We start from the raw sequence: 21,969 nt of genomic DNA, 5'->3' as shown, positions 1-21,969 counted from the left end.
TGTAATATCTTTTATTGTTCTTTTAATATTTTTATTTTACTTTATTATTGCTTGTTTATAGAAGAAGTTTTGTTTTCCATTGTTAATGTGTTACTACTTTCAAATATTTTTGTTATATAATAAGTGAAACGTAAGTTATTAATAATTAAATAATAATAATTAAGAAAAATTCTTCGTTATAATAATATGCAGTGAAAAAGTAAATCCCATAACCTACACTCTATTTTTTGATATTAGTGCACAGTGCATAATAGCGTAACAGTATTTGTTTTCAAAAATAAGTGTAATATAAAATAATTTCATATAAGTATGTAGTCCAACTAAAACGAGTAATCGAACCTCGAGCGCAAACTAGTACTGGAAGCTCAAGCGCAAACGATTACTTGTAACGAGTACAAAGTAACGAATACTTTTTCTGAAAGTAACGGATAGTTACAAATACTAAAAAGTAGCTAAACTTTACATCACTAATTCCGTCGCTATGGAGACCGAAGTGTCGCGTTACTTAAGCGGGTTTGAGCGAGGAATGTTTGAGGGTATGCACATTGAAGGTGTATCGTTCCGTGAAATTGCGCATCGCCTCGACCGGTCGTTATCGGCAGTGCAACGGGCATGGCGAGAATGGTCTGAGGTAAGACATAGGTACCTTCAGCCGCGGCCGGGAGGGCCCTGCGTGACGCCAGCACACGAGGATCGCGCTCTTGTGCTCAGCGCTTTAGCGTTGTGTGAGTCCTCCTCAAGGCAACTTGGAGCTGTTTGGCCACCGGTAAGGGAAGGCGCACTCACTACGCGAACTTTACGGCGGCGTTTGGTAGATAGTGGACTGCGCGTGCGTCGTGCGAAACGTGGTGATCGTCTACTCGAGCAGTGCGTGTAAGAATGCCCTATCCACCGACAACCGAGCATTATGGTTTGGGGTGCTATTACACATGGTGGACGTACACGTCTGCTGCGTGTATAGCAGACCATGACGTGTCAACGATACGTAGATGAGGTGCTACGGTCCGTTGTGCTTCCCTACGTTCGGCGTCTCCCAGGTCTGCTATACATGCACGACAACGTACGACAGCACATCGGGTGTGTTGTACAGACCTTTGTGGAAGAGCACCGTATACGAATGCTTCCATGGCTAGCTCGGTTTCCGCATCTGAATCCGATCCAACATGTTTGGGAAATGACTGGTCGGAGACTTCTACGTTATCCGGCTTCCTCGGCTAACGTTGAGGAGCTATGGAGGCGAGTTGAGGTGGCATGGTTGGCCATCCCTCTTGCTACAATACAGCGACTTATTGACTCTATGCCACGTCGTGTAGCGATGGTACGCGAAGCTCACGGGGGATACTCTCGCTATTGATGTTTCTCCTCTCAGCAGAGTTGTGCCGCTATCCATGTAAGAATAAGTTACACTACTTTAATACTACTTCCATACCAAATTTTATTGCGCTAGACACACGCGTTCAGGTTATACATGGTGTGCTCGTGAATTATTTCCAACAGTGTACTTACTTTCATATAAAAAAATTTTCATTCATGTGTTTTATATATTATATATTTTTTTTTTCATATAACATAGCGAATTTCACCTATTTTTATTAGGGGTTGACACCCCTTCATGTGTAGCACTCTAATCTTAACCAAAATCAACTTAGGGATGTCGAATTTTTATCCACACCAAATTTGAACTCAGCAACTCACGGCTAAGGGGTGGATTTAATTTTTTTTTTCACCTAACATATCGAATTCCACCTATTTTTATTAGGGGTTGACACCCCTTCATGTGTAGCACTTTAATTTTAACGAAAATCAACTTATGGATGTCGAAGCTCACACCAAATTTCAACCCTGCAACTCACGGCTAAGGGGATGATTTTAATTCTTTTTAAAGCCGAGACGTTTTTACCCTATTTTATTAGCAGTTTAAAAATTTATTCTGGAATTCTGGTTTAAAAAGCAGGTAGTAACCTTCGTAACATACATTTAATATGATTATATTTTCCATCTTCAATCCGTTTCAATCTTAGCGACGGATTTGCGAACGTGGTGGAATTAACAAAATCCTGAAAAGTCGTCGCTAACTTCACCTCAATTCATTATATCGAATGTATGACTCTCATGAAGTAGCTATGCAAGAACTTCATAGCCGAATATTGTACTTGAAAAGGACCTCCAAAAAACTGAGCTGGATAATCCAAGAAACTATCTTAATCTACAAAATATCTACGTTGGCCCAGAATGTGCAGCATTGGTAGCACAAATGCCTGAAAGTAGCAAAAAACGTTTTTAAAAAATTGTTTGAATTTTATGTTGTCAGCAGCTGTAGATCTATAAAAACGATTGCCTAACGATATTTTCCACGAAATGCAATTCTTGCATCCGAATGTAGTTTTTAATAAGAAATATTTCATTAGAACCAGTAATTTTGGAATTCTGTGTTCTACATTTAAAAATATTACTGAAATTGATGTAATACAAGTCGCGATTGAATGGAGAAATTTAAATATGGTATTTTCAGAATCGGAAGAAGAACGCTTAACTGCTCTTCCTGTTTCTGAAATGTGGATAGAGATATCATTACAACAAGGTTTCGACGAAACACTATTATTTGCAAATATAAGTAAAATTGCAAAATTGGTACTTATTCTACCCTATTCGAATGCTGAGTTGGAACGAATATTTTCAATTGTTACAGATACAAAAACCAAAAAGAGGAATCCAATTGGGGAATGTTCCTTAAATTCAGTATGCGTGTTTAGGAACAGTATGCAAGTTTCAAATGGTGATGTGATAAAATTTGTTGTCATGCAGGATCATTTGAAACTGCATACAGACAAGAAATAAACGTTTTAAGTCTAAATAGAGTAATTCTAATAATTTTAGTTTATTTGTGTTACTTTTACTGTTTGTTATGAAAAATTTTTGTTTTTTATGCTTTGTTAAGTTATAAACAAAATAACAGCTTTAACTTTCAGATTCTTTTAGGACACCAGGAACAAGTTGTATCACGATTTAGGTATTAGTAATTTTTCATCACCACTCGCGTATATACCTTCAGTAACAACTACACCGTCGTATGAGATCATCGTGGGTTTATAAATCGGTAAAAACGTCGTCATAGTGAAGTGTAGAGATACTATATACATCGATTATGGCTGCGAATGAGATTCAATTTGCAAAGTAAGTAGTTTTTTATTATTGAGCAAAAATTAAAAATAATTTTTCTTATATTATATTATTAAAAATATGTTCATCTTTCGATGTGCAGTTGTTTGAATCGAAATGCTTTCCATAAATCTTAGTAAATCAAAATTGTTTTTTGATGTCCTATATGTAGTACGCCAGGAACATAGCATACAATTTATTTCAGAAATGTTTCACTCAATGAAGCACTTGCAATGCTTGAAGAGGACGCAGAAATGGTTGGACGTGTCGAGAATATTACCATGTTACCACCAATAAATGCGTGTGGTAATCTCACTGACTAAGATTCAGCTGAAGAAGATGTCAATAAATAATTTACCAGGTTCTCAATTGCAAGCAACTGTAGAATTGTTTGGTGATCATGTTAGTAGTTCGTATGACACTGATGATAATATCCCATTATCAGAGTTGGCCAGAAAATTTCAAAACAAGAAAAAAATGTACAAAAAAAGGAAAACCTATCATTGGATAAAAAATGATTTACCTCCAAGTTTTTGTGATGAATCGCAAGAAAACTTTTCTTCGGAAAACAAAACACCTCTTGAGTGGTTCCTAGATTTTTTGATGAAAATCTTATAAACCTAATAACAACTGAAACAAATAGATACGCTACACAAAAGAATCGTTTTCAAGAAGTTCTGGAATCCGAAATAAAAGCTTTTCTTGGAGTTCTTATTATTAGTGGATACGTAATTACTCCACGGCGAAGAATGTTTTGGGAACGTGATAGAGACGCTAACAATGGTATGGTAACAGAATGTATCAATAGAGATAAGTTTGAATTTATTTTATCAAACTTTCATTTGACTGACAATTCCACGCTAGATCAACAAGACAAATTTGCAAAGGTTAGACCTCTTTTCGAGCATTTGAATAAAAAAATTGTCATGTATCGATTCAAGTTAAAGTAAATGTTTCATTTTGTTTTTAAGTCACGAGGGGAATTACGACGACGCAGGCGAAGGAACTTCAAAAACTGGAACTAGAGAAGAAGAAGATAGTCAAAACTCAATTGTGGAAGACTATATCACGGAAAAAAAACCTACTAATGCGAAAAAGAAAAAGGTTGCTGAGAAAGATGTGCCAACGCAAATACTAGCTATAATGAAACAGAGAAAAGAACAACCCATACATGATGACGACGATACAAAGTTTTTGTTAAGTTTCCGAAGTGACATGGAAGCAATGAACAGAACTCAGAAATTGGATTTCAAAATTGGCATGTTACAGCTACTAAAACAAATTAGCGAACCGCCACGAAATGTTCATTCCTCGCTTTCGTCGCATACCTTCAGTTCACAAAGCCCTCAGATGGTATGCTCTCCAAGTCCTCCGAGTCCTCCACACATGAATCGATATAATATTGGCCGTAACACAGAATGTGCCACATATACAGTACTGATGCCACCGAATCCAGAACATAGTACCTGTTATCCGACCGACGATGGGCTGCTTCGAAAGCCCCGCTCTAATTGGCTGCGACCGGTCTCGAACCCCAGGCGAACCGGAGAACGAATTTGACACTTTCTTTGTTCTCCGGGGGTATAAAGGCAGCCACAGAAGCCGTAGCCATCAGTGAAGAAAGAGAAGAGCTCAACGAACAACCGATTACGCTATTTTAATTTCCTCGTATATATTGTATTGTATTGTGTGTTAAATATAGTTATATTTTTAATTTTTTTATCGATGTTTCAATAATCCGACGACCACTCAAAAGCTCCGTCACGAGTTACTGTTGAGGGTTTAGAGGTAACTTCAGCCGACTTTCCAACCCGGTAACAATTGACGCCCAACGTGGGGCACGTCATGCCGAAGGTTGAAACTAGGAGTACGAAGAAGATCCTCCCAAGACGACGTCCGTACCCAGCTAAACCAACTTCGGACGACTCTTCTGGCGAAGAGGGCCCCGAAACGTCGGAAAAGGTGGGCGTCGTTTGACGACCTGCCTTTCACTTACGAGGAGTTTCGTTCCGAGTTGCTCTCCCATTTCAAAAGCTGCGCGAACATAGCGAAATTAAATGCCCTGTATTGCGACTTCCTGAAGAGGAAGTATATCCAGGCGCGCAGGCTGAAACGACGACCCGACGACGATGTGGGGACAATAATCTCACTTATGTTGCCGCCCCTGTCGACATTTATGCGATCGCAACCAAAGTCGATCATCGAACTACGGAAGGAGGCGATCAAAACCGAGGGGGACCTGAAGGCTTTCGGGATACTGAAAGTACCAGCACCGACTAGGCGAACAGACGACGGTAAACCGACGCTGACCCCCAAAGCGGATCCAACGCTAAGGAGACCACCGCCCCAATGTCACTACTGCCCGGACAAACACTGGCACCGAGACTGTCCTGCGTTACGCCAACGACAGCCGGGAAGCGAACCGGCTACCGCCACCTGGCAGGAGAGGCGGTCGCAACTATGAGCACCACCACCACGGCCCACCGCTAAACCGTGGAGCTGCAACTGTTCGGCGCTCCACAATGCGTCCTCCTGGATTCAGGGTCGACTGATAACCTGATCCGGGCCGACCTTGTGGCCCATTATGAACGCCAACCAGGCCAGGCCTTCCAAGATGACCCGGAGACCCGCATGACGATCCTGGGCACCGCGAGGCTGAAGTTCACCATCGGCGGAGAGCGCTGCGAGGCCGACTTCCTGGTGGTTCCACGCCTGGCGGCGGCCATTATCCTGGGCAAGAAGTGGTTCATCAGAGAAGGCGCCGTGATGGACTATCAACGCGGCTGCTGCCATTTCGGTCGCTCACGGCGGTCCACCGTTTTCTTCCGCGGCAACCTCGTCAAGAAAACCACCAACACCGCGAGACCGGACGCACTGCAACAATCGTTCCCTACTAATCACCAAGACGTCTTCAAAGGGCTCGTACACGACTTCCCCGAGCTATTCGCTCCTATCGCCGCCGGCATCACCAGCACAACCAGCACCACCGACCATCGCCTACAGTTGCTCGACGGAGCCCGGCCCTTCCGCATCGCCCCGTACCGATACTCTGCCGCCAAAAAGGCTATCATCGCCACGGAGGTGGAACGTATGCTCTCCGAAGAGCGATTGATTGAGGCGAGCCATTCCCCATACTCGTCCCCCATTGTGTTGGTGACAAAGAAAGACGGCAGCACCCGGTTCTGCGTCGACTACAGGCGCGACTAAACCAGCAGACCAGAGACGAGTGCTCAGCCCTGTCCAACATACACGAAACGGTCCGGGACTTGAGCGAGGCCACCGTATTTTCAACGCTCGATCTAAAGTCCGGGTATTGGCAGATACCCATGGCGGTGGACTCGAGGCCATTAACGGCATTCACGACTCCCGACGGAGCCACGTACCAGTTCCGCGTGATGCCCATTGGACTGAAGAACGCCCCCGCGACTTTCCAAAAACTTATGACCCAGGAGGTGCTGCCCGGTTACCTGAGACGGTTTGCCATCGCCTATCTAGACGACATCGTCGTGTTCAGCAGAAGTTGGGAGGAGCACCTGACCCATCTCCGTCTAATATTCGAGCGCCTTCAGCAGCACGATCTCCGCCTCTCCCCGGAAAATGTGTCTTCGGGACAAGGACGATCGAATACCTGGGGCACCGCATTACCTCCGATGGGGTGGAACCGGTCCAGACAGAGGCCCTCCTGAAGGCAGAGAAGCCCGCCAGTCGCCGCCAGCCGCCGCCAGCTCCGCTCTTTGCTCCACTTCGGCCACGCGATCCGGCCGAACCCTGGGAGGTCGTCGCTATCGACATTATGGGACCCTGCGAACGCAGCCGCGATGGTAACAGATTCGCTGTCGTGGTCACGGACCTATATAGCCGATGGGTTGAAGCGCTCCCGATGCCGAACAGCAGCGCCGGAAGGATCATCCGATTCCTCCAGCAAGAGGTTTTCGCCCGCGTTGGCTACCCCCGCGCCCTGCTGAGTGACAACGGACCACAATTTACCAGCATAGAATGGGATTCGGCACTCCGACGCTGGGGCTGCCTCCACTGGACTACGCCCATTCACCATCCACAGGCGAACCCGGCCGAGAGACGAATCCAAGAGTTAAAGAAATGCATTCGTCTCCAGCTGCAAGGGCGAAATGAGGACACATGGGACCGTCAGATGGTTTAACTCTATTTTTATGTACTTCTATTAACTTATTAGGCGTGTACTTTATATGTACTTAGGCGCCTTTTCACTAATTACCTTATAAGGTCCCTTATATAATGGTTCTAATTTATTGCCGCTTTCATTTCTTAACAGCACCTTATCATTAAACTTGAAATTAACGTTCGAACTCTTAATATCAAGGTTCATTTTGCGTTTCAGTTTTGACTCAACTAAATTTTCTTTCTCGTCAACCCACGCTTTTTGAAGCCTAAACTTCAATTCGTTTGGATAACTTTCAAAATTGTAAATCGGATCTAAATTATGCAATATATTGTTGGGTAAGCTACATTTTTTCCCAAAAACTAACTCGTATGGGGTGTATTTCGTTTCAGTATGAACACTATTGTTATATGCGAAACACCAAAATTGTACCCATGAGCTCCACGTTTCTGGAAATTTTGAAATTTGCATGCGTAAATATGAGCCTAAATGTTTGTGAGAATTTTCCAGTGATCCCAAAGTTTGATGATGATATGCAGTTGAATTAAGTTGTTTAATACCTAATAATTTTGCAGTTGCTCGGAATAATTGAGCTAAGAATTCTGTACCTTGATCTGTTACCATCTCTTCTGGTATACCAAATCTTAGCACAAAATTATTTACAAAAGCTTTTGCTACTGTTTCTGATTCTTTATTTTTAATTGGATATGCTTCTATAAATTTTGTTAATTCACACTGTATAGTTAATATGTATCTGTTATCATCATCATCCTGATTAATGGGACCCATGATATCTAAATAAATTTTTTGAAAAGCTGACGAGGCAGTAGTGGTGATGGTCTGAGGTTCTATGTGCGATCGCGAATGTTTATACCTCTGACAATCATCACACTTCTTCACAAAATTTACAACATCGCTTTTTAAATTTTACCAAAAGTAGTACTTTTTGATGTTTGCATACATTCGATTTACACCTGCGTGTCCTCCTGTGGGCAGTAAATGGAAATCATTAAGTATCAACTGTCGAGTTTCTTTACACTCTATTCGTTTTACATTGTCAATAATCGAGATTTTAATGTTGCAATCTTTTAATATTTTTGGTACCTTTGCTAATTGTTTAATTAAATTATTGTTGTCATCACATTTTAATATAAAAACTTCCGGAATTTCATACCTTTTACATACATTACTTAAGCATCTCAACACTGCATCTAGAGCATGTGCCGATCGATTACTTTTTATATATATTATATTTAATTTTTTGTCATATATCAAGTTATTATATTTTCGTTTTCTTTATTAAACGTAATATTATTCAATTCTTTTAATTCGACTGAATTTCGCGGTTTTTTCAATAATTCGACTAATCCCGGATGGCCAGTCCGTTCATTGTTATCATTGCTTATGTCACTCGGTAATTCAGCATTTCTTTTGGATTGATTTCGTGTCATTACAAATATTTCATTTGATAATTTTTTTAAATCAGTAGATTGTATTTGAATTCGTGATAAAGCATCTGCTGTTGCATTTTCCTTCCCCTTGACGTAATTTATCACAAAGTCATATTCTTCAAGTATCAATCTAAATTTTGTTAATCTGGATGAAGGGTTGTTCATACCAAATAGATAAACTAACGGGCGATGATCTGTATAAATTTGAAATTTACGCCCAAATAAATATGGACGAAAACGTTTGACTGACCAGACTACAGTTAGTAACTCTTTTTCAATTGTGCTATAATTTATTTCAGCTTTGTTTAAACTTCGGCTTGCATAAGCTACGGGTCTATCATTACCATTTGATAAAACGGATCCGATCGCATAGCCGGATGCATAAGTTCTAAGTATGAATTGATTATTTTCAGAAAAATCTGGATATTGTAACACGGGTGGATTACATAATTTTTCTTTCAATAATTTGAATGCCTTTTGACTATTTTCATTCCACTCAAATTGAACAGATTTTCTAGCAAGTTTATTTAAAGGAGTTGCAATTTCGGCAAAATTTCTAATAAACTTTCGATAATAATTTGCGAAAGCAACAAATCGTTTTACTTCGTCTGCATTTTTCGGAATTGGGTAATTTTGTACATTATTAATTTTGCTTGGATCAGGAGATATGCCAGCTGATGAAATTTTATGACCTAAGTACATTATTTCTTTTTTTAAAAATGAACATTTTAATGGATTTAATTTTAAATTGGTTTCCCTTAAACTTTGTACTTTAATTAAATTTTAGTTATGGTTTTGCAAATTTTTACCAAAAACAATCAAGTCATCTAAGTATATAAAACACGATTCAAAGTTCAAACCTGACATTGCTACGTTCATTACTCTTGAAAAAGAGCTAGGGCTGGTTTTTAAACCCATCGGTAGTCTTGTCATTCGAAACTGTCCTTTACGTGTCGTAAAAGCTGTACAATTTCTACTTTCCACATCTAATTCTACTTGATAATAACCCTGTTATAAGTCTAGGTGAGAAAAGTAAAATGCACCAGACAATGAATCTAAAATTTCTGAAATATTTGCTAACGGAAATCTATCATCTTCAACATTTTTGTTTAGAGATCTATAATCTATAACAAGTCGCCATTTTTTAGTTTCGCCGTTGGTTTTCTTAGGCACTATCAAAATTGGAGAAGACCAACTAGATTTGGCTTCTTCAATGATACCATCATTTAACATTTTATCAATCTGCTTATCAATTTCTGTCTTTTGAAAATGAGGCAAACGATATGGTTTCACATAGATTGGTTGAGCGTTTTGTTTTAATACAATTTTTTCTGTCATTACATTCGTAACAATTACCGAATCATTCTCTAAAAGAAATACATCCGCATATTTTGCACAGATTTTATGAATACTATCTGTCTCTTGCTTATTCATATCTTGTAAATTAATTAATTTTAGTAATTTATCAACGCGATTCAAAGAATTTTGATTTTTATCTATAGTGTACATATGAAAATTCTCTAACTTAAAAGTGTTTGGTCTAAAATTTTTTATTTTAATTTGTCTATCATTTGTATTTAATAATCGTACGGGAATTAAATGTGATTTTGGTCTAACGATAGTACTCGCAGTAAAAACACCGTCCGAAATTTCTTCAGATGAAACTACGCAATCATCGGAACCGCTTGTCCAAAAATATTTAATAATTTCACACCGCGGGGCAATTGTAACGTAACTGTCATATTTTGATTCTAAAGGTGGGTCTTAGCGGTCCATACCGTGCCTCAGCTCGGCTAAGCTCAGCTCGGCTTTTTAACAAATAGACCAATCACAGCGCGCTATTCTCTGTGTCCGTGCGGGCAGCGTGGCTAAGCTCGGCTCGGCGTCAAAAGTTGGTTCAATCCAACTTTTGTAGCCGAGCTGAGCCGAGCGCAGTGGAGTGGAGTTTAAGTGAATTTGAGGTTAACTTTTTTTTTACGATGGAAAACGTTGAAAAACTTGTAAATTTAGTACAAGCAAGACCGGTGTTGTTCGACGTAAGATCAGTACATTACAAAAACGTTTTCTTACGCAAGAAATCGTGGGAAGAGATTGCCAAAATCATGGGATGTACTAGTAAGTTTTATATTTTGATAACTAATCTAAAATTTATTTAGAATAACATTATAATTAACTTTTATTTACAGCCGAGAAATGCATGCAAAAGTGGAAAACGCTGCGATACAAATATTTTGCAGAAAAAAAGAAAACAAAACTGCCTAGTGGAAGCGGTAAACCTTCCACAAAGAAGTGGCCTTTTTTTAAATATCTACAATTTTTAGATAATTATGTTGGAGACAGTATGTAAGAGGCATTTATGAGTAATATTTTTTATGTATTTCTAATTGTAATGTTTCTATTTGTAGTACGGAAACAAGTATGCACTTTGATGCAACGAACGCGGATGATAATGAAGGTCCTTCGACTATGGACTACCTATCACAAGAAGGAAGCACTTCAAATTTAGTAATGGAATCACCAAGTTGTAAGTATTATTTTTCAATTTTTAAATCTTAAATAACTAGGAACCAGAAATCTCAGATGTTGTCCTGGCCGAAAAATTTGTTGTATTGTTTTTTTATTGTAGGTTATAAAGACGGTCGAGGAGAAACTCCTATTCATTTTTATATTCAGAATGAGTGCGAGAATGCTGAAAATCCATTTCCTAGTGGTCCTATCCGAAATAATTTCGATGAAATTGTGGTGGAAGCTCCAACACCTCTTCCACCGTTGCCAACTCAGAGTACAAAACCTTCTGCACGAAAAAGTAATTCTCAGTTTTATATGAGATTGATTTATGTATTTTACAAATGCACTAAGATAGTTTTGTTTCTATTTAAGAATCAAAAGATACCATAGAAGAGCTGTTGAGAGCGGAATTATCTAGACCGCCGCCCACAACATCGGCTGCACCTGAAATGAGCAGCACTGAACTGTTTTTCGCGAGTATGGCGAAAAAAGTTATGCAACTACCGGAGCAAGCTCAGGATAATTTTATGTTTGAGATGCATAAAATATTTTATAAAAGTAAATATGGGATATTTCCCGATTAATTATTAATAAACTATATCACTTATAATATACTTATACTTTATTATAATACAATATTATACTTTTTAAATAATATAAAAAGTTAAGGAAAGAAAAACGGCTAAACTGTGTTTTTATAATTAATTTATTATGATATTTTATTCGACATGTTCTATCGGGTATTTTAAAAAATACTCCGCAAACTCATTTCTTATGTTTTCAGCTGAACGGGAATATGTGTTACTTCCAGTTCGTGTAATTTCCTTATAAGCATTCACACGATTATTTCTACCCGAAATATTTCGTGAACAATATTTATTTAAATAATTGTGGAGACACACCGTTGCTTGAATAATACTGATAACTCCTGCTCGATTACATAAAATTGGTTTCCGATATATTCTAAACCGAGCTGACATAATGCCAAAGCAATTTTCAATCACCCTTCGTGCCCGTGATAATCGGAAATTAAAATTTTCCTTTTTATGTTCTAACGGTCCTCTTTTCCCAGGGTATGCTCTCATTAGGTAATTCGTAAGTGGGAATGCTTCATCAGCTACGATTACGTATGGCATCGGTGTTGTACAACCCGACAGAACTTCCTTTGGGGGAATTGGCAACATATTTGTTGCCAATGCACTACCAAATTTTGAATTTTTCAAAATACCACCATCACTTTGACGACCTGAAGCTCCAATATCCACAACTGTAAAATTGTAGTTAGCATCGCATAGCGCTAAGAGAACTAAACTATGAGTTCCCTTATAATTAAAGTTCTCAGAACCACTATTCGGAAAAGCCTACAATAATATAATTGTTTACATTAACATATTAATAGATGGTTTTAATCGATATGCAAACCTGTATTAATACATGTTTGCCATCAAGAGCCCCAATGCAGTGGGGAAAGTTCCACTTTTCTTCAAAATCCTTTGCAATTTCTCGGAAATTGTCCTTTGTCAATGGTTTTATTACCATGTTTGATAATCGCTTCCATATGGCCGTGCACACTTCCATTATAATGTATGGGACAGTGCTTTTTCCTAGAAGTTCGTAATACAAAGCTGGCTTCAAGAAGAAATTTTACACTTACCTATTCGAAATAAGTAGGTCAATGACACCATACTATCACCGGTAGCCAAATATCTAGAAATCATAACATTCATCATATATAGATGCATACACATTTTTTTTTGCTCTCATAAATCTTACCTTAACGTCAACGCTAACCTTTCTGAGGGTTTTATTGCGTTATGGACATCTTCCTTCTTTATATCATTATAGATATATCCTAACAACTTATCAAATAAAGAAGGAGACATACGATAAAAATTGAAAAAGGACTCTGGATCACTCAATCGCATCTCCACCGTTAAATTGTGAAATGCTCCTTCTCTACTCCTTTTCCTAATAATCGCTTTCGTCTCGCGTCGTCTTATTATTGCTTTCCAATATAAATAATTAAGACATAAAATTCTTCTTCTCCGGAAAAAAAATTCCTTAGTCTGGGCCTCCATTTGTGAACAATGTTTCTCTTCAACCGTTAAAACCGTACTGCACTGACAATAAAACACGAACCGGCGATTTTTCGGTTAGCGCAAACCGTGCTGCGTCGACAAAAGTCAAGCAAGGCAAGAATCGGCTAAGACGATGCTTCGGAACAGCGCGGCGCGAAGCCACGCTTCGCCGAGCCGAGTTGAACCACGGTACGGACCGCTAAGACCCACCTTAACGGAATAATAACTTTTTGTCCTTCCAAATTAATCGAAAATGTAAATTTTTCATAATCGATGCAAGCATTGTGTTTCAAAAAGAAATCTGATCCAATTATTCCATTTATACCACTCATAAAGTCTTTCATAATTAAAAACTCGTGAATAAATTTAACATTATTCAATTTTAAAGAAATATTTGCTGATCCTATGATTTTGTTGAACCAGCTATACCGTTTATAATGACTTTTTTATTTTTATCAATAAATTCAGTTTTCTTTAAAACATTTAAAAAAATTACGCTGACACTTGCGCCAGTGTCTAAAAGAAATAATAATTAATTCATTCACACCATATCTCATTCGTACATAATTCATACCATCCATACTTAAAATTATAGTATTTTCCCGTTCATTCTCGAAAAAACGTATTTATATGTTGCGAATTTTCGCTCTCGGTGTTGTGCTTTTCACTCTCGGTATAGAACACATTTTGTGCTCTTCCTCGGTTAGGAGTCGTGTTACCCCTATTGGTAAATCTACCACGAAAATTATTACGCCCTTGTGGTTGACCTCGCGAATAATAATTTTTATATCTCGAATTTGAATATGATTGAAATTATAATGTACACATTATAATTTCGATCATTGTGTGACTGATTTGATATCTTTGATTACCAAATCCACGATAATATTGATTTCGACTACCTCTGAAATTGTTTCTTTGTGGTGGTCTTGTTTTATTGTATGAGAAAATATTTGATGAGGAAGGTTTAAATTTATCCTCGTCCTTAGCTACGCTAATAGCTTCTTTGAGGGTAGAATAATTTCTAGCCTTAACAATCATTTTTACATCATGATTTTTAAGACCGTTACTAAAAGAATGAATTGCTAATTTTTCGTTAACTATTCGCAAAGAATTTACAAGGTCATCGTTACCATCTGCTTGAGCCAACGTTAAATCACCAAGCAATTGCTCTATTTCTCTGCCATACTCTTCAACTGAACGATCCAGTTGTCGGGAATTGTGTAACTTACTCGCCAATACAGTAGGAGATTGTTGAGTAATAAAATTTTGTCTTAAGTAATTTAATAAAAGTTGCACGTTAGCATATGATTTATTTAACCTTATTTTAGCAGATTCCGACAGTTTAGTTTTTAAAAATTGAGTCTATTAACTGCTTTGTTGTATCTTCGTTTCTATTCATAACTGGCAGTAAACTACCAGCAGTTTTTAAGTTAAAAAATTCAGCCATTTCTGATCCTATCGCTAACCTATTTTCTAACAGTTCACGTGTTTTATTCAAAATACCTTCGATTGCTGCATTACGCATTTTAATCTGCTCAATAAGTTTTACATTTGAACTATCTTTACTAGCTATAATTTTTAACTCTGCTAATTGTTTCCAAAACTCATCTACTTTATCTAAATGTTTACGTACTCTATCTAAATTACTACGTCTTTCTTTATTATCCTTAATTCTATTCGATTTAAAAGTAGAAACTACTACTAACAATGCTTCAAAATCTTCCATAACACATTATAATAGTTCGCCTACCTTAGTTTTCTGTTCTAAGATTAAGCAACTCCTGGCTTCTTGCGACTTCAACACGGATTTTCTTCTCCATACTTTTCTTACATTACTTTTGTATAATGTAAACTACGAAAACGATGGCCAAAACAATCCCTATGATGATCGCTAATTCTTGCAATGTGTAATGTCCATTTGACGCTGATACACCACCACTATTTCCAGCTTGCGAGATAATTACTTCTTTCTCTTCTTTACTCTGGTTGTAACCCATAATGTATATATATATATTTTTTCTTTTAATTCTAGACGATATCGACTGGCAGGGCCGCCATGTAATAAACCCTCTTTATTTATGAATTTTAGAAGTGTTTTATATGAAACTCAAAGTAAAATATTTATTATATTTTATTAATTGGTACGACGTTTACATGTTGACTTAACAATAATTAATGACTAGCTGTAAGTTTGACGCCTTTTCAAACTAGACCGTCTGTACACATTCACCATACGAATAGTGTTGACGGTTGGTGGAGAAGATCCCTGTTATCGATAGTGTACCGGTTTGGTCGGTTCGGTTCGTCTCGTGACACCGAGAGGGAGTCGCGGAGAGAGAGACTGGCAGTTCGTGGATTTTTGTTGGGAACTTTTAGTGGTTAGCGTGGTTAGTTAAATTGTTTAAAACCGACAAGTTGTGTTTATTCAGGTAGTTACACAAGGTGTTATAATCACCTGCATACTTTGAATAGTACTTATATTTTATTTTGTTGTTTCTTGTAATTACAGTAAAGTTGTAAAACACTGCATAATACATGTTAGTTTATTTGAGTTAACCTAAAAACCCTACATCAATTAAGATCGAAGTTTGGTTTAAAATACAAACTTACATACTTAATATCTAGTTTCACAATTTGTAATAATTGTCCAATAAGCACAATTCATCACATTACCACATTAACTTTAATTGTTTTATAAAATAGGAATGTGCTTCCTTTGCAAAGTCAAGGCCCCTCACTTTAGAGATCGATATCTTCGCAACCGATCGATGAAAAAAATTGCGACAAAGTTTGTTGTAATCACTGAACATTTCTACGTAACATATGTTAATTTGAAAATTTTCGGATCCGCGGTTTTCTTTTTATCGCGAGTAAATGAAAAAAGCACCCGATTTTAGAGTGTGCCGGCAACTTTGTCAACTTTGCGATTTTCTATTTGACGAAAAAATTTCTAATTTGAACTGGTTGTAAACCGATGTGTTCTTAATGTGGGGCATATTTTATTTTTTCGATATTCCATATACTTTCGCGGAAAATAGCGGTTTAGTAGGATGCAGTTATTTCGAAAACGACCTCGCGGATTTCAAGGCGGTTTTTACCAAAATATGTCAAATAATGTCGGTTGTCGGATTCCGTTATTAGTTTTTCAAAACTAAAGCTCCCTAATTTTTTTAAGAGCGATTTATAGCTTATTTCTGTTTCTCTTTAATTTGTTATTCCATTAAATCGCTCTTAAAAAAATAGAGAGCCCCAATTGACGAATATATTGGTCATAGGAAAGTGTTTAAGGAGTCTAAAAGCGTTCAACAGCTAGCAGGCCATCGATGTCGATATGAATGTAGTAGTTTTTAGGATGAAGATCGTCAACAAATCTTTCAAGACTATTGGAATTTGGGTTCATGGAATCTACAAACGACATCTTTAAATTCCTCTATGCAAACACTAGTACCTGCCAAAAGAAGGGCAGAAGTTGGGCCGCGTAAACAGGTTAGCGTCAAAATAAAACTACAGGGTAAAAGAGTTTGCAAACTATTTGTGTTGAAAACTTTGACCATAAGCCAAAAAAGGTATGACAATGTTTTAAAGAACAGAAAACCTTCAGGTGTAGCTCCAACTGACCAACGTGGTAGACACATCCCAGCAAATAAGATTTCAGAACATGATATTAGAGTAATAAAGGCCCATATTCGGTCATTCCCGAAATATTCAAGCCATTATTCAAGAAACAAAAATCCACAGACAAAATATCTCTCAGGCGAACTGAATATTCACAAAATGTATACACTTTTTTTGGAGTTTTGCCATGAAAATAATATTCAACATACTGTTTAGGAGAGTTTTTATATATTCATTTTTACACCGCAATTCAGTCTCAGTTTCAAACGGCCTCACACTGATACGTGTACAACATGCGATGCACTTGAAAACAAAATAAATAACGATCCTAATGCCGAGGTGGTGAAAAATAGTAAAATCCAGAAAGATGTTCATTTACGTAAAGCGGAGAAAGCTAGATCAGAAAAAGATGATGCCAAGAAACTTGCCAAGGATAACGCAACTACTGTAAAAGCAATATGTTTCGATCTTGAAAAACCTCTCCCCACACCTGTACTAACCTGCAGTAAAGTTTACTATCTCAGGCAACTGTAGACGTACAATTTTGCAGTGCATGATCTTGCTAATAATCAAGCCTCAATGTTTATGTGGCACGAAGGTGAGGCATCGAGGGGATCCCAAAAAATCGGGTCGTGCCTAATTAGGTATGACATTTTCCAACATGGCGATACAGTGTGCATACTGTGAGAAAAGTATTGGAAGATACGATGATTATATAGTATGTCGAAGTGATTGTGAAAGAAATTATCATTTAAAGTGTGTGGGTATTTCTATAGCCCAATATAATCAAATCCGAGAAGACGGCACAATTAAAGAATGGAAGTGCAATGATTGCAGTGTAAAATTAACCTCAATCATAAACGATGAAAAAAAAGAGGTAAGCGATAACTCTAGCTTAGAAAAATTTATAAATGAAAAAATTGAAAATGCTATCAAAAGTATTACTAATACTATAATAACTAGCCTACAAATAGAAATAGAAAAATTGCGAAAAGATAACAGAGACCTCCAACGTGAAGTTGCAAAGTTAAAAATAAATTCAGAAACAAAATTTTCTGTAATGCCAGAAATAAATCGGGAAAAAGAAACCGGTAACTTTAATAATATTGAGATGAGATCCGAGCGAAATAACAACTCGCAAACCGGTACAATTTCAAAACATCGTAAAAACTCGGAATCGGAAAAAAAGACTACAGCTGATGACAAAAAGATCGAAAACAAAAATATTAATAAAAATAGTAAAGAGGAAAATTCTTTAAAGGAAATATTTTCAAAAAAATCACTCCTGGAAAAAAAGGTTCATAAAAACAAAAAAAATGATGAAAACAGTGGCAAATTTATTGACGAGGATGGTTTTGAATTAGCCATTGCTAGAAAAAACAAACGAAGAAATCAAAACACAATTACTGGAACTGCGCAAGGCACAAATTTGAAAGGGGTTAAGCAGTACAGACACTTTCACTTGTATAGATTAAGTCCTGAAACAACTACGAAGGACATCATAGATTATCTGAAAACACAAAACATAGATGCTAAATGTGAAAAACTTGTTTCAAAATATCCTGATGAATATTCGTCTTTTAAACTATCCGTTGAAGAAAGTCATCAAATTGCTATAGAAAATACGCAATTATGGCCCGCTGGAGCTAGAATCAACCGTTTTTTATTCAGACTCCAGGCCTCTACTCTGACCAAAACATGAGAGAAATTCCTATGGTAACATTATTGAACATAAACATACAGGGTCTTAGCAATAAAATTGACGCCTTCACTAATATCATCAATAATTCTAAGATTGAATATGCAATAATAACTGAACACTGGTTATCAAACGATGTATTGCAGAGAATAAGTATTACAAACTATAATTTAGCATCTGCCTTCACTCGGAGAAACAATCAGAGAGGTGGTTCATTAATATTTGTTAAGGAGTCTATAAAAGTTAAGATTCGTGAAGACCTGTGTTGCATCTCTGAAGAGATACATATAGAAATTGCAGCAGTTGAAGTCTTAAATCGAAAAACTCTCATCATTGGAGTGTACAGATCCCCAAATGGCGACTTAGAAATATTTTTTCAAAAACTAGAAATACTTTTAGAGAAAATAGAAACGGAGCTGAATGATAAAAAAGTTTTTATTGCCGGAGATTTTAATATAAATGTTCTTAAGGGGTCAAAAGCTTTGACAAATTTACAAGATATTTTACATTGTTACAGACTACATGCTACTATGTTAGAGGCATCAAGAGAGACAAGCACAACAAGTTCTTGTATAGATAATATATTTACAAACTTAAATAAAGAAGAATATAATGTAAAAACTATAAATTTCCATCTCTCGGATCATTACGCTCAAACTATTACATATCAACATACAGATTGTAACATTGGTAAACAAGAGTACGTTAGATACAGAAATATAGCAAATACGGGAATGAATTCATTTATGAAAATTATGTGTCAATATTATTTTAACTTAAGTTATTCGCCAGAGTCTACGCCACAGCCAGCACAGTTGTTCTCTGAATATTACTCATTTCTATTGGATGCGTTTAATAGATCTTGTCCTGAAAAAAGAAGCAAAGTAAAAGTTTCATCTAAATATAAATTAAATGTCAGCGACAGAATAATAAGCTTACAAAATATTGTTGAAGTATTAAGTATTATGGCAAAAACTCTTAAAGACAAAGAATCATACGATATTTACAATAAGTATAAGACGAAGTTAAAAAGACAATTTGAACACGAGAAACAAATGTATAATGTATCTGTGATTCTGAATGCAGATGATAAACAAAAAGCAACATGGGAAATAATAAATTCAGAGACAAGGGGCATTAAGAAGAAAAAACAAGACTTAATAATTACACCGGATCAATTTGCTTCCTATTTGGCTTCTGTAGAATGTGAACGAGTAAATGTTATTAATGAAGGAAATGTTCTGTATAACACACATAGCAGTTCGTGCTTTTTTAGACCTACTGACAAAGACGAGGTTATTACAGTAACAATGAAACTAAAATCTAAGAAAACAGAAGACATACATGGAATCTCGACAGTTTTTCTAAAAAAAGTTATACCTGCGATTGCAGAACACATAGCATATTTAATAAATGCATGTTTAAAACATGGTGTGTTCCCTGACGAATTAAAAGTTGCTAAAATATGCCCCATCTACAAAAAGGGACATCTGGAAAATCCAGCAAGTTATAGACCAATATCGATTCTCCCTACAATTTCCAAAATCTTCGAGTACGTTTTGGCCGACAGACTGACAAATTTTTTTAAGAAGACTGAGCTCTTCAATGATCACCAACACGGTTATATAAAAGGACGATCTATTACTAGTGGAGTTAATGAAATAATACAATCCATTATCAAGGCAATCGATCAGAGGAAATATGTTGAATTGATTAGTATCGATTTAAGTAAGGCATTTGATAGTGTTAGCCACTCGTATCTGCTATACAAATTGGATTGCTATGGTGTAAGAGGCACAGCCCTTAGCATGTTTACTTCATATTTGTGCAATAGAAAGCAAACGGTGATAATAGATGGAGCTTTGTCTAAAACGTATGATATCAACGTTGGTGTACCACAAGGTTCTATCCTGGGCCCTCTCTTGTTTGTAATTTATGTAAATGACATGCCTTACTCTGTACCTAATGACAATGTGTGCTTGTACGCGGATGACACCACCTTTATATCCACTGCGAACAATATGGATGATCTGCAAACTAAAACTCAGCTAACATTAGTAGCAGCAAAAAAATGGTTTGGTAACAATGGTTTAAAATTAAACGAAGAGAAGACTCAATACCTGCATTTCCAAAACAATGTTGGGGCAGAGAATAACAGCCTAAAATTTTTGGGAATTTATTTGGATAACAAACTTAACTGGCAAGTACATGTAGAGAACATTTCTAAAAAATTGAACACTGCAATTTATACCGTAAGGAGAATACGAAATGTAGCCACCATCTTTGCAGCGCGACTTGCCTATTATGCCAACTTCCACAGCATTGCTACTTTCGGTATATTATTCTGGGGAGCATCGTCTGCAGCAGAAAGAGTCTTTCTTCTCCAAAAAAAGGCATTGAGGGCGCTATGCAATCTTAAATCAACTCAAAGTTGCAAACAATATTTTAAAGAGCAGCGTATACTTACCATATATTCAGTATATGTACTAAATTGTATTACAGATATGCGACAAAATATTGATAAACATATTGCCAATAATGAGAAGCACGAATACAACACTAGACAAAAAGAAGAACTTGCAATACCGATGCATCGGTTAAAAAAGACGCAAGACAACAGTATTTTCTGGGGTATTAAACTGTTTAATCACCTTCCCCAGCGCATACGGATGCTACCACAACAACGGCTCCAGTGTGTAATAAAAGAAGTACTAATGGAAGCACCATTATATTCCATTGAAGATTTTTTTGAAATAATTTTGTAAATAGAAGTATTTTTGAATTGAAATATTATGTTGTTACATTTGACTTTGTAATATGTTATTACGGTAATAAAGATTATTATTATTATTATTATTATGTTCAACAACTACCTAATTCAATAGAACATCTTATAGCATTTAGCGATGACGTAGGCGGCCAAAACAAAAATAACAACATTATTAAATTTTGGAGGCATATTGTTCAGACAACATCTATTCAGAGAGTAGACCATAAATTTTTGATTTCTGGGCACTCTTACATGGAATGCGATCAAGACTTCGGGATTATTGAAAAGTCCAAAAAGAAAAACCAATATATTTTTGTTCCGGATGACCGGTTCAACGTAGTGGCGCATGCAAGCCGGAAGTTTACAGTTGTAAGAATGGCCATTGAAAACTTTATGTCAGTTCAACCTATGAAAAAAAGCATAAAGGCCTCTATTCCAGGGTTACGCAATGTTCAATGGTTCCGACTGGAGAAAGATAAACCGGATACTCTTTTATACAAGAACAGCTTTGAGGACATGGACTTTGTTGAATTTGATCTAAGAAAGCA

At 36.9% G+C, this 21,969-nt stretch overlaps 2 protein-coding genes across 2 annotated transcripts; one reads left to right on the top strand and one right to left on the bottom strand.

The window, feature by feature from the left end:
• Positions 1-10,727: 10,727 nt before the first annotated feature.
• LOC111419910 (uncharacterized) lies at positions 10,728-11,840 on the top strand. Its single transcript, XM_071200411.1, has 5 exons — positions 10,728-10,863; positions 10,935-11,091; positions 11,154-11,272; positions 11,375-11,554; positions 11,629-11,840. The coding sequence occupies exons 1-5, from the start codon at positions 10,728-10,730 to the stop codon at positions 11,838-11,840; spliced, it is 804 nt and encodes a 267-aa protein (XP_071056512.1).
• A 114-nt stretch (positions 11,841-11,954) lies between these two features.
• LOC111419911 (uncharacterized) lies at positions 11,955-17,583 on the bottom strand. The gene is made up of 4 exons (XM_023052798.2): positions 13,030-17,583; positions 12,911-12,963; positions 12,679-12,860; positions 11,955-12,617 (listed from the first exon to the last, which is right to left on the bottom strand). The coding sequence occupies exons 1-4, from the start codon at positions 13,332-13,334 to the stop codon at positions 11,976-11,978; spliced, it is 1,182 nt and encodes a 393-aa protein (XP_022908566.1). The 5' UTR covers positions 13,335-17,583; the 3' UTR covers positions 11,955-11,975.
• Between the last annotated feature and the right edge of the window lie 4,386 nt (positions 17,584-21,969).

This window comes from Onthophagus taurus, chromosome 11 (assembly GCF_036711975.1).
Source record: "Onthophagus taurus isolate NC chromosome 11, IU_Otau_3.0, whole genome shotgun sequence".
Taxonomy (NCBI): Eukaryota; Metazoa; Arthropoda; class Insecta; order Coleoptera; family Scarabaeidae; genus Onthophagus; species Onthophagus taurus.
Note: the sequence above shows the minus strand (reverse complement) of the source record. Positions and strands in the feature narration are given on the sequence as shown.

Excerpts from the sequence above, each read along its gene's own strand:
- LOC111419910 (XM_071200411.1), top strand. The coding sequence starts at position 10,728 with ATGGAAAACGTTGAAAAACTTGTAAATTTAGTACAAGCAAGACCGGTG. Across the intron at positions 10,864-10,934 it reads CAAAATCATGGGATGTACTA|CCGAGAAATGCATGCAAAAG; the intron begins GTAAGTTTTATA and ends TTTTATTTACAG. Across the intron at positions 11,555-11,628 it reads AAAACCTTCTGCACGAAAAA|AATCAAAAGATACCATAGAA; the intron begins GTAATTCTCAGT and ends TTTCTATTTAAG.
- LOC111419911 (XM_023052798.2), bottom strand. The coding sequence starts at position 13,334 with ATGGAGGCCCAGACTAAGGAATTTTTTTTCCGGAGAAGAAGAATTTTA. Across the intron at positions 12,964-13,029 it reads AGGTTAGCGTTGACGTTAAG|ATATTTGGCTACCGGTGATA; the intron begins GTAAGATTTATG and ends TATGATTTCTAG. Across the intron at positions 12,618-12,678 it reads GCAAACATGTATTAATACAG|GCTTTTCCGAATAGTGGTTC; the intron begins GTTTGCATATCG and ends ATATTATTGTAG.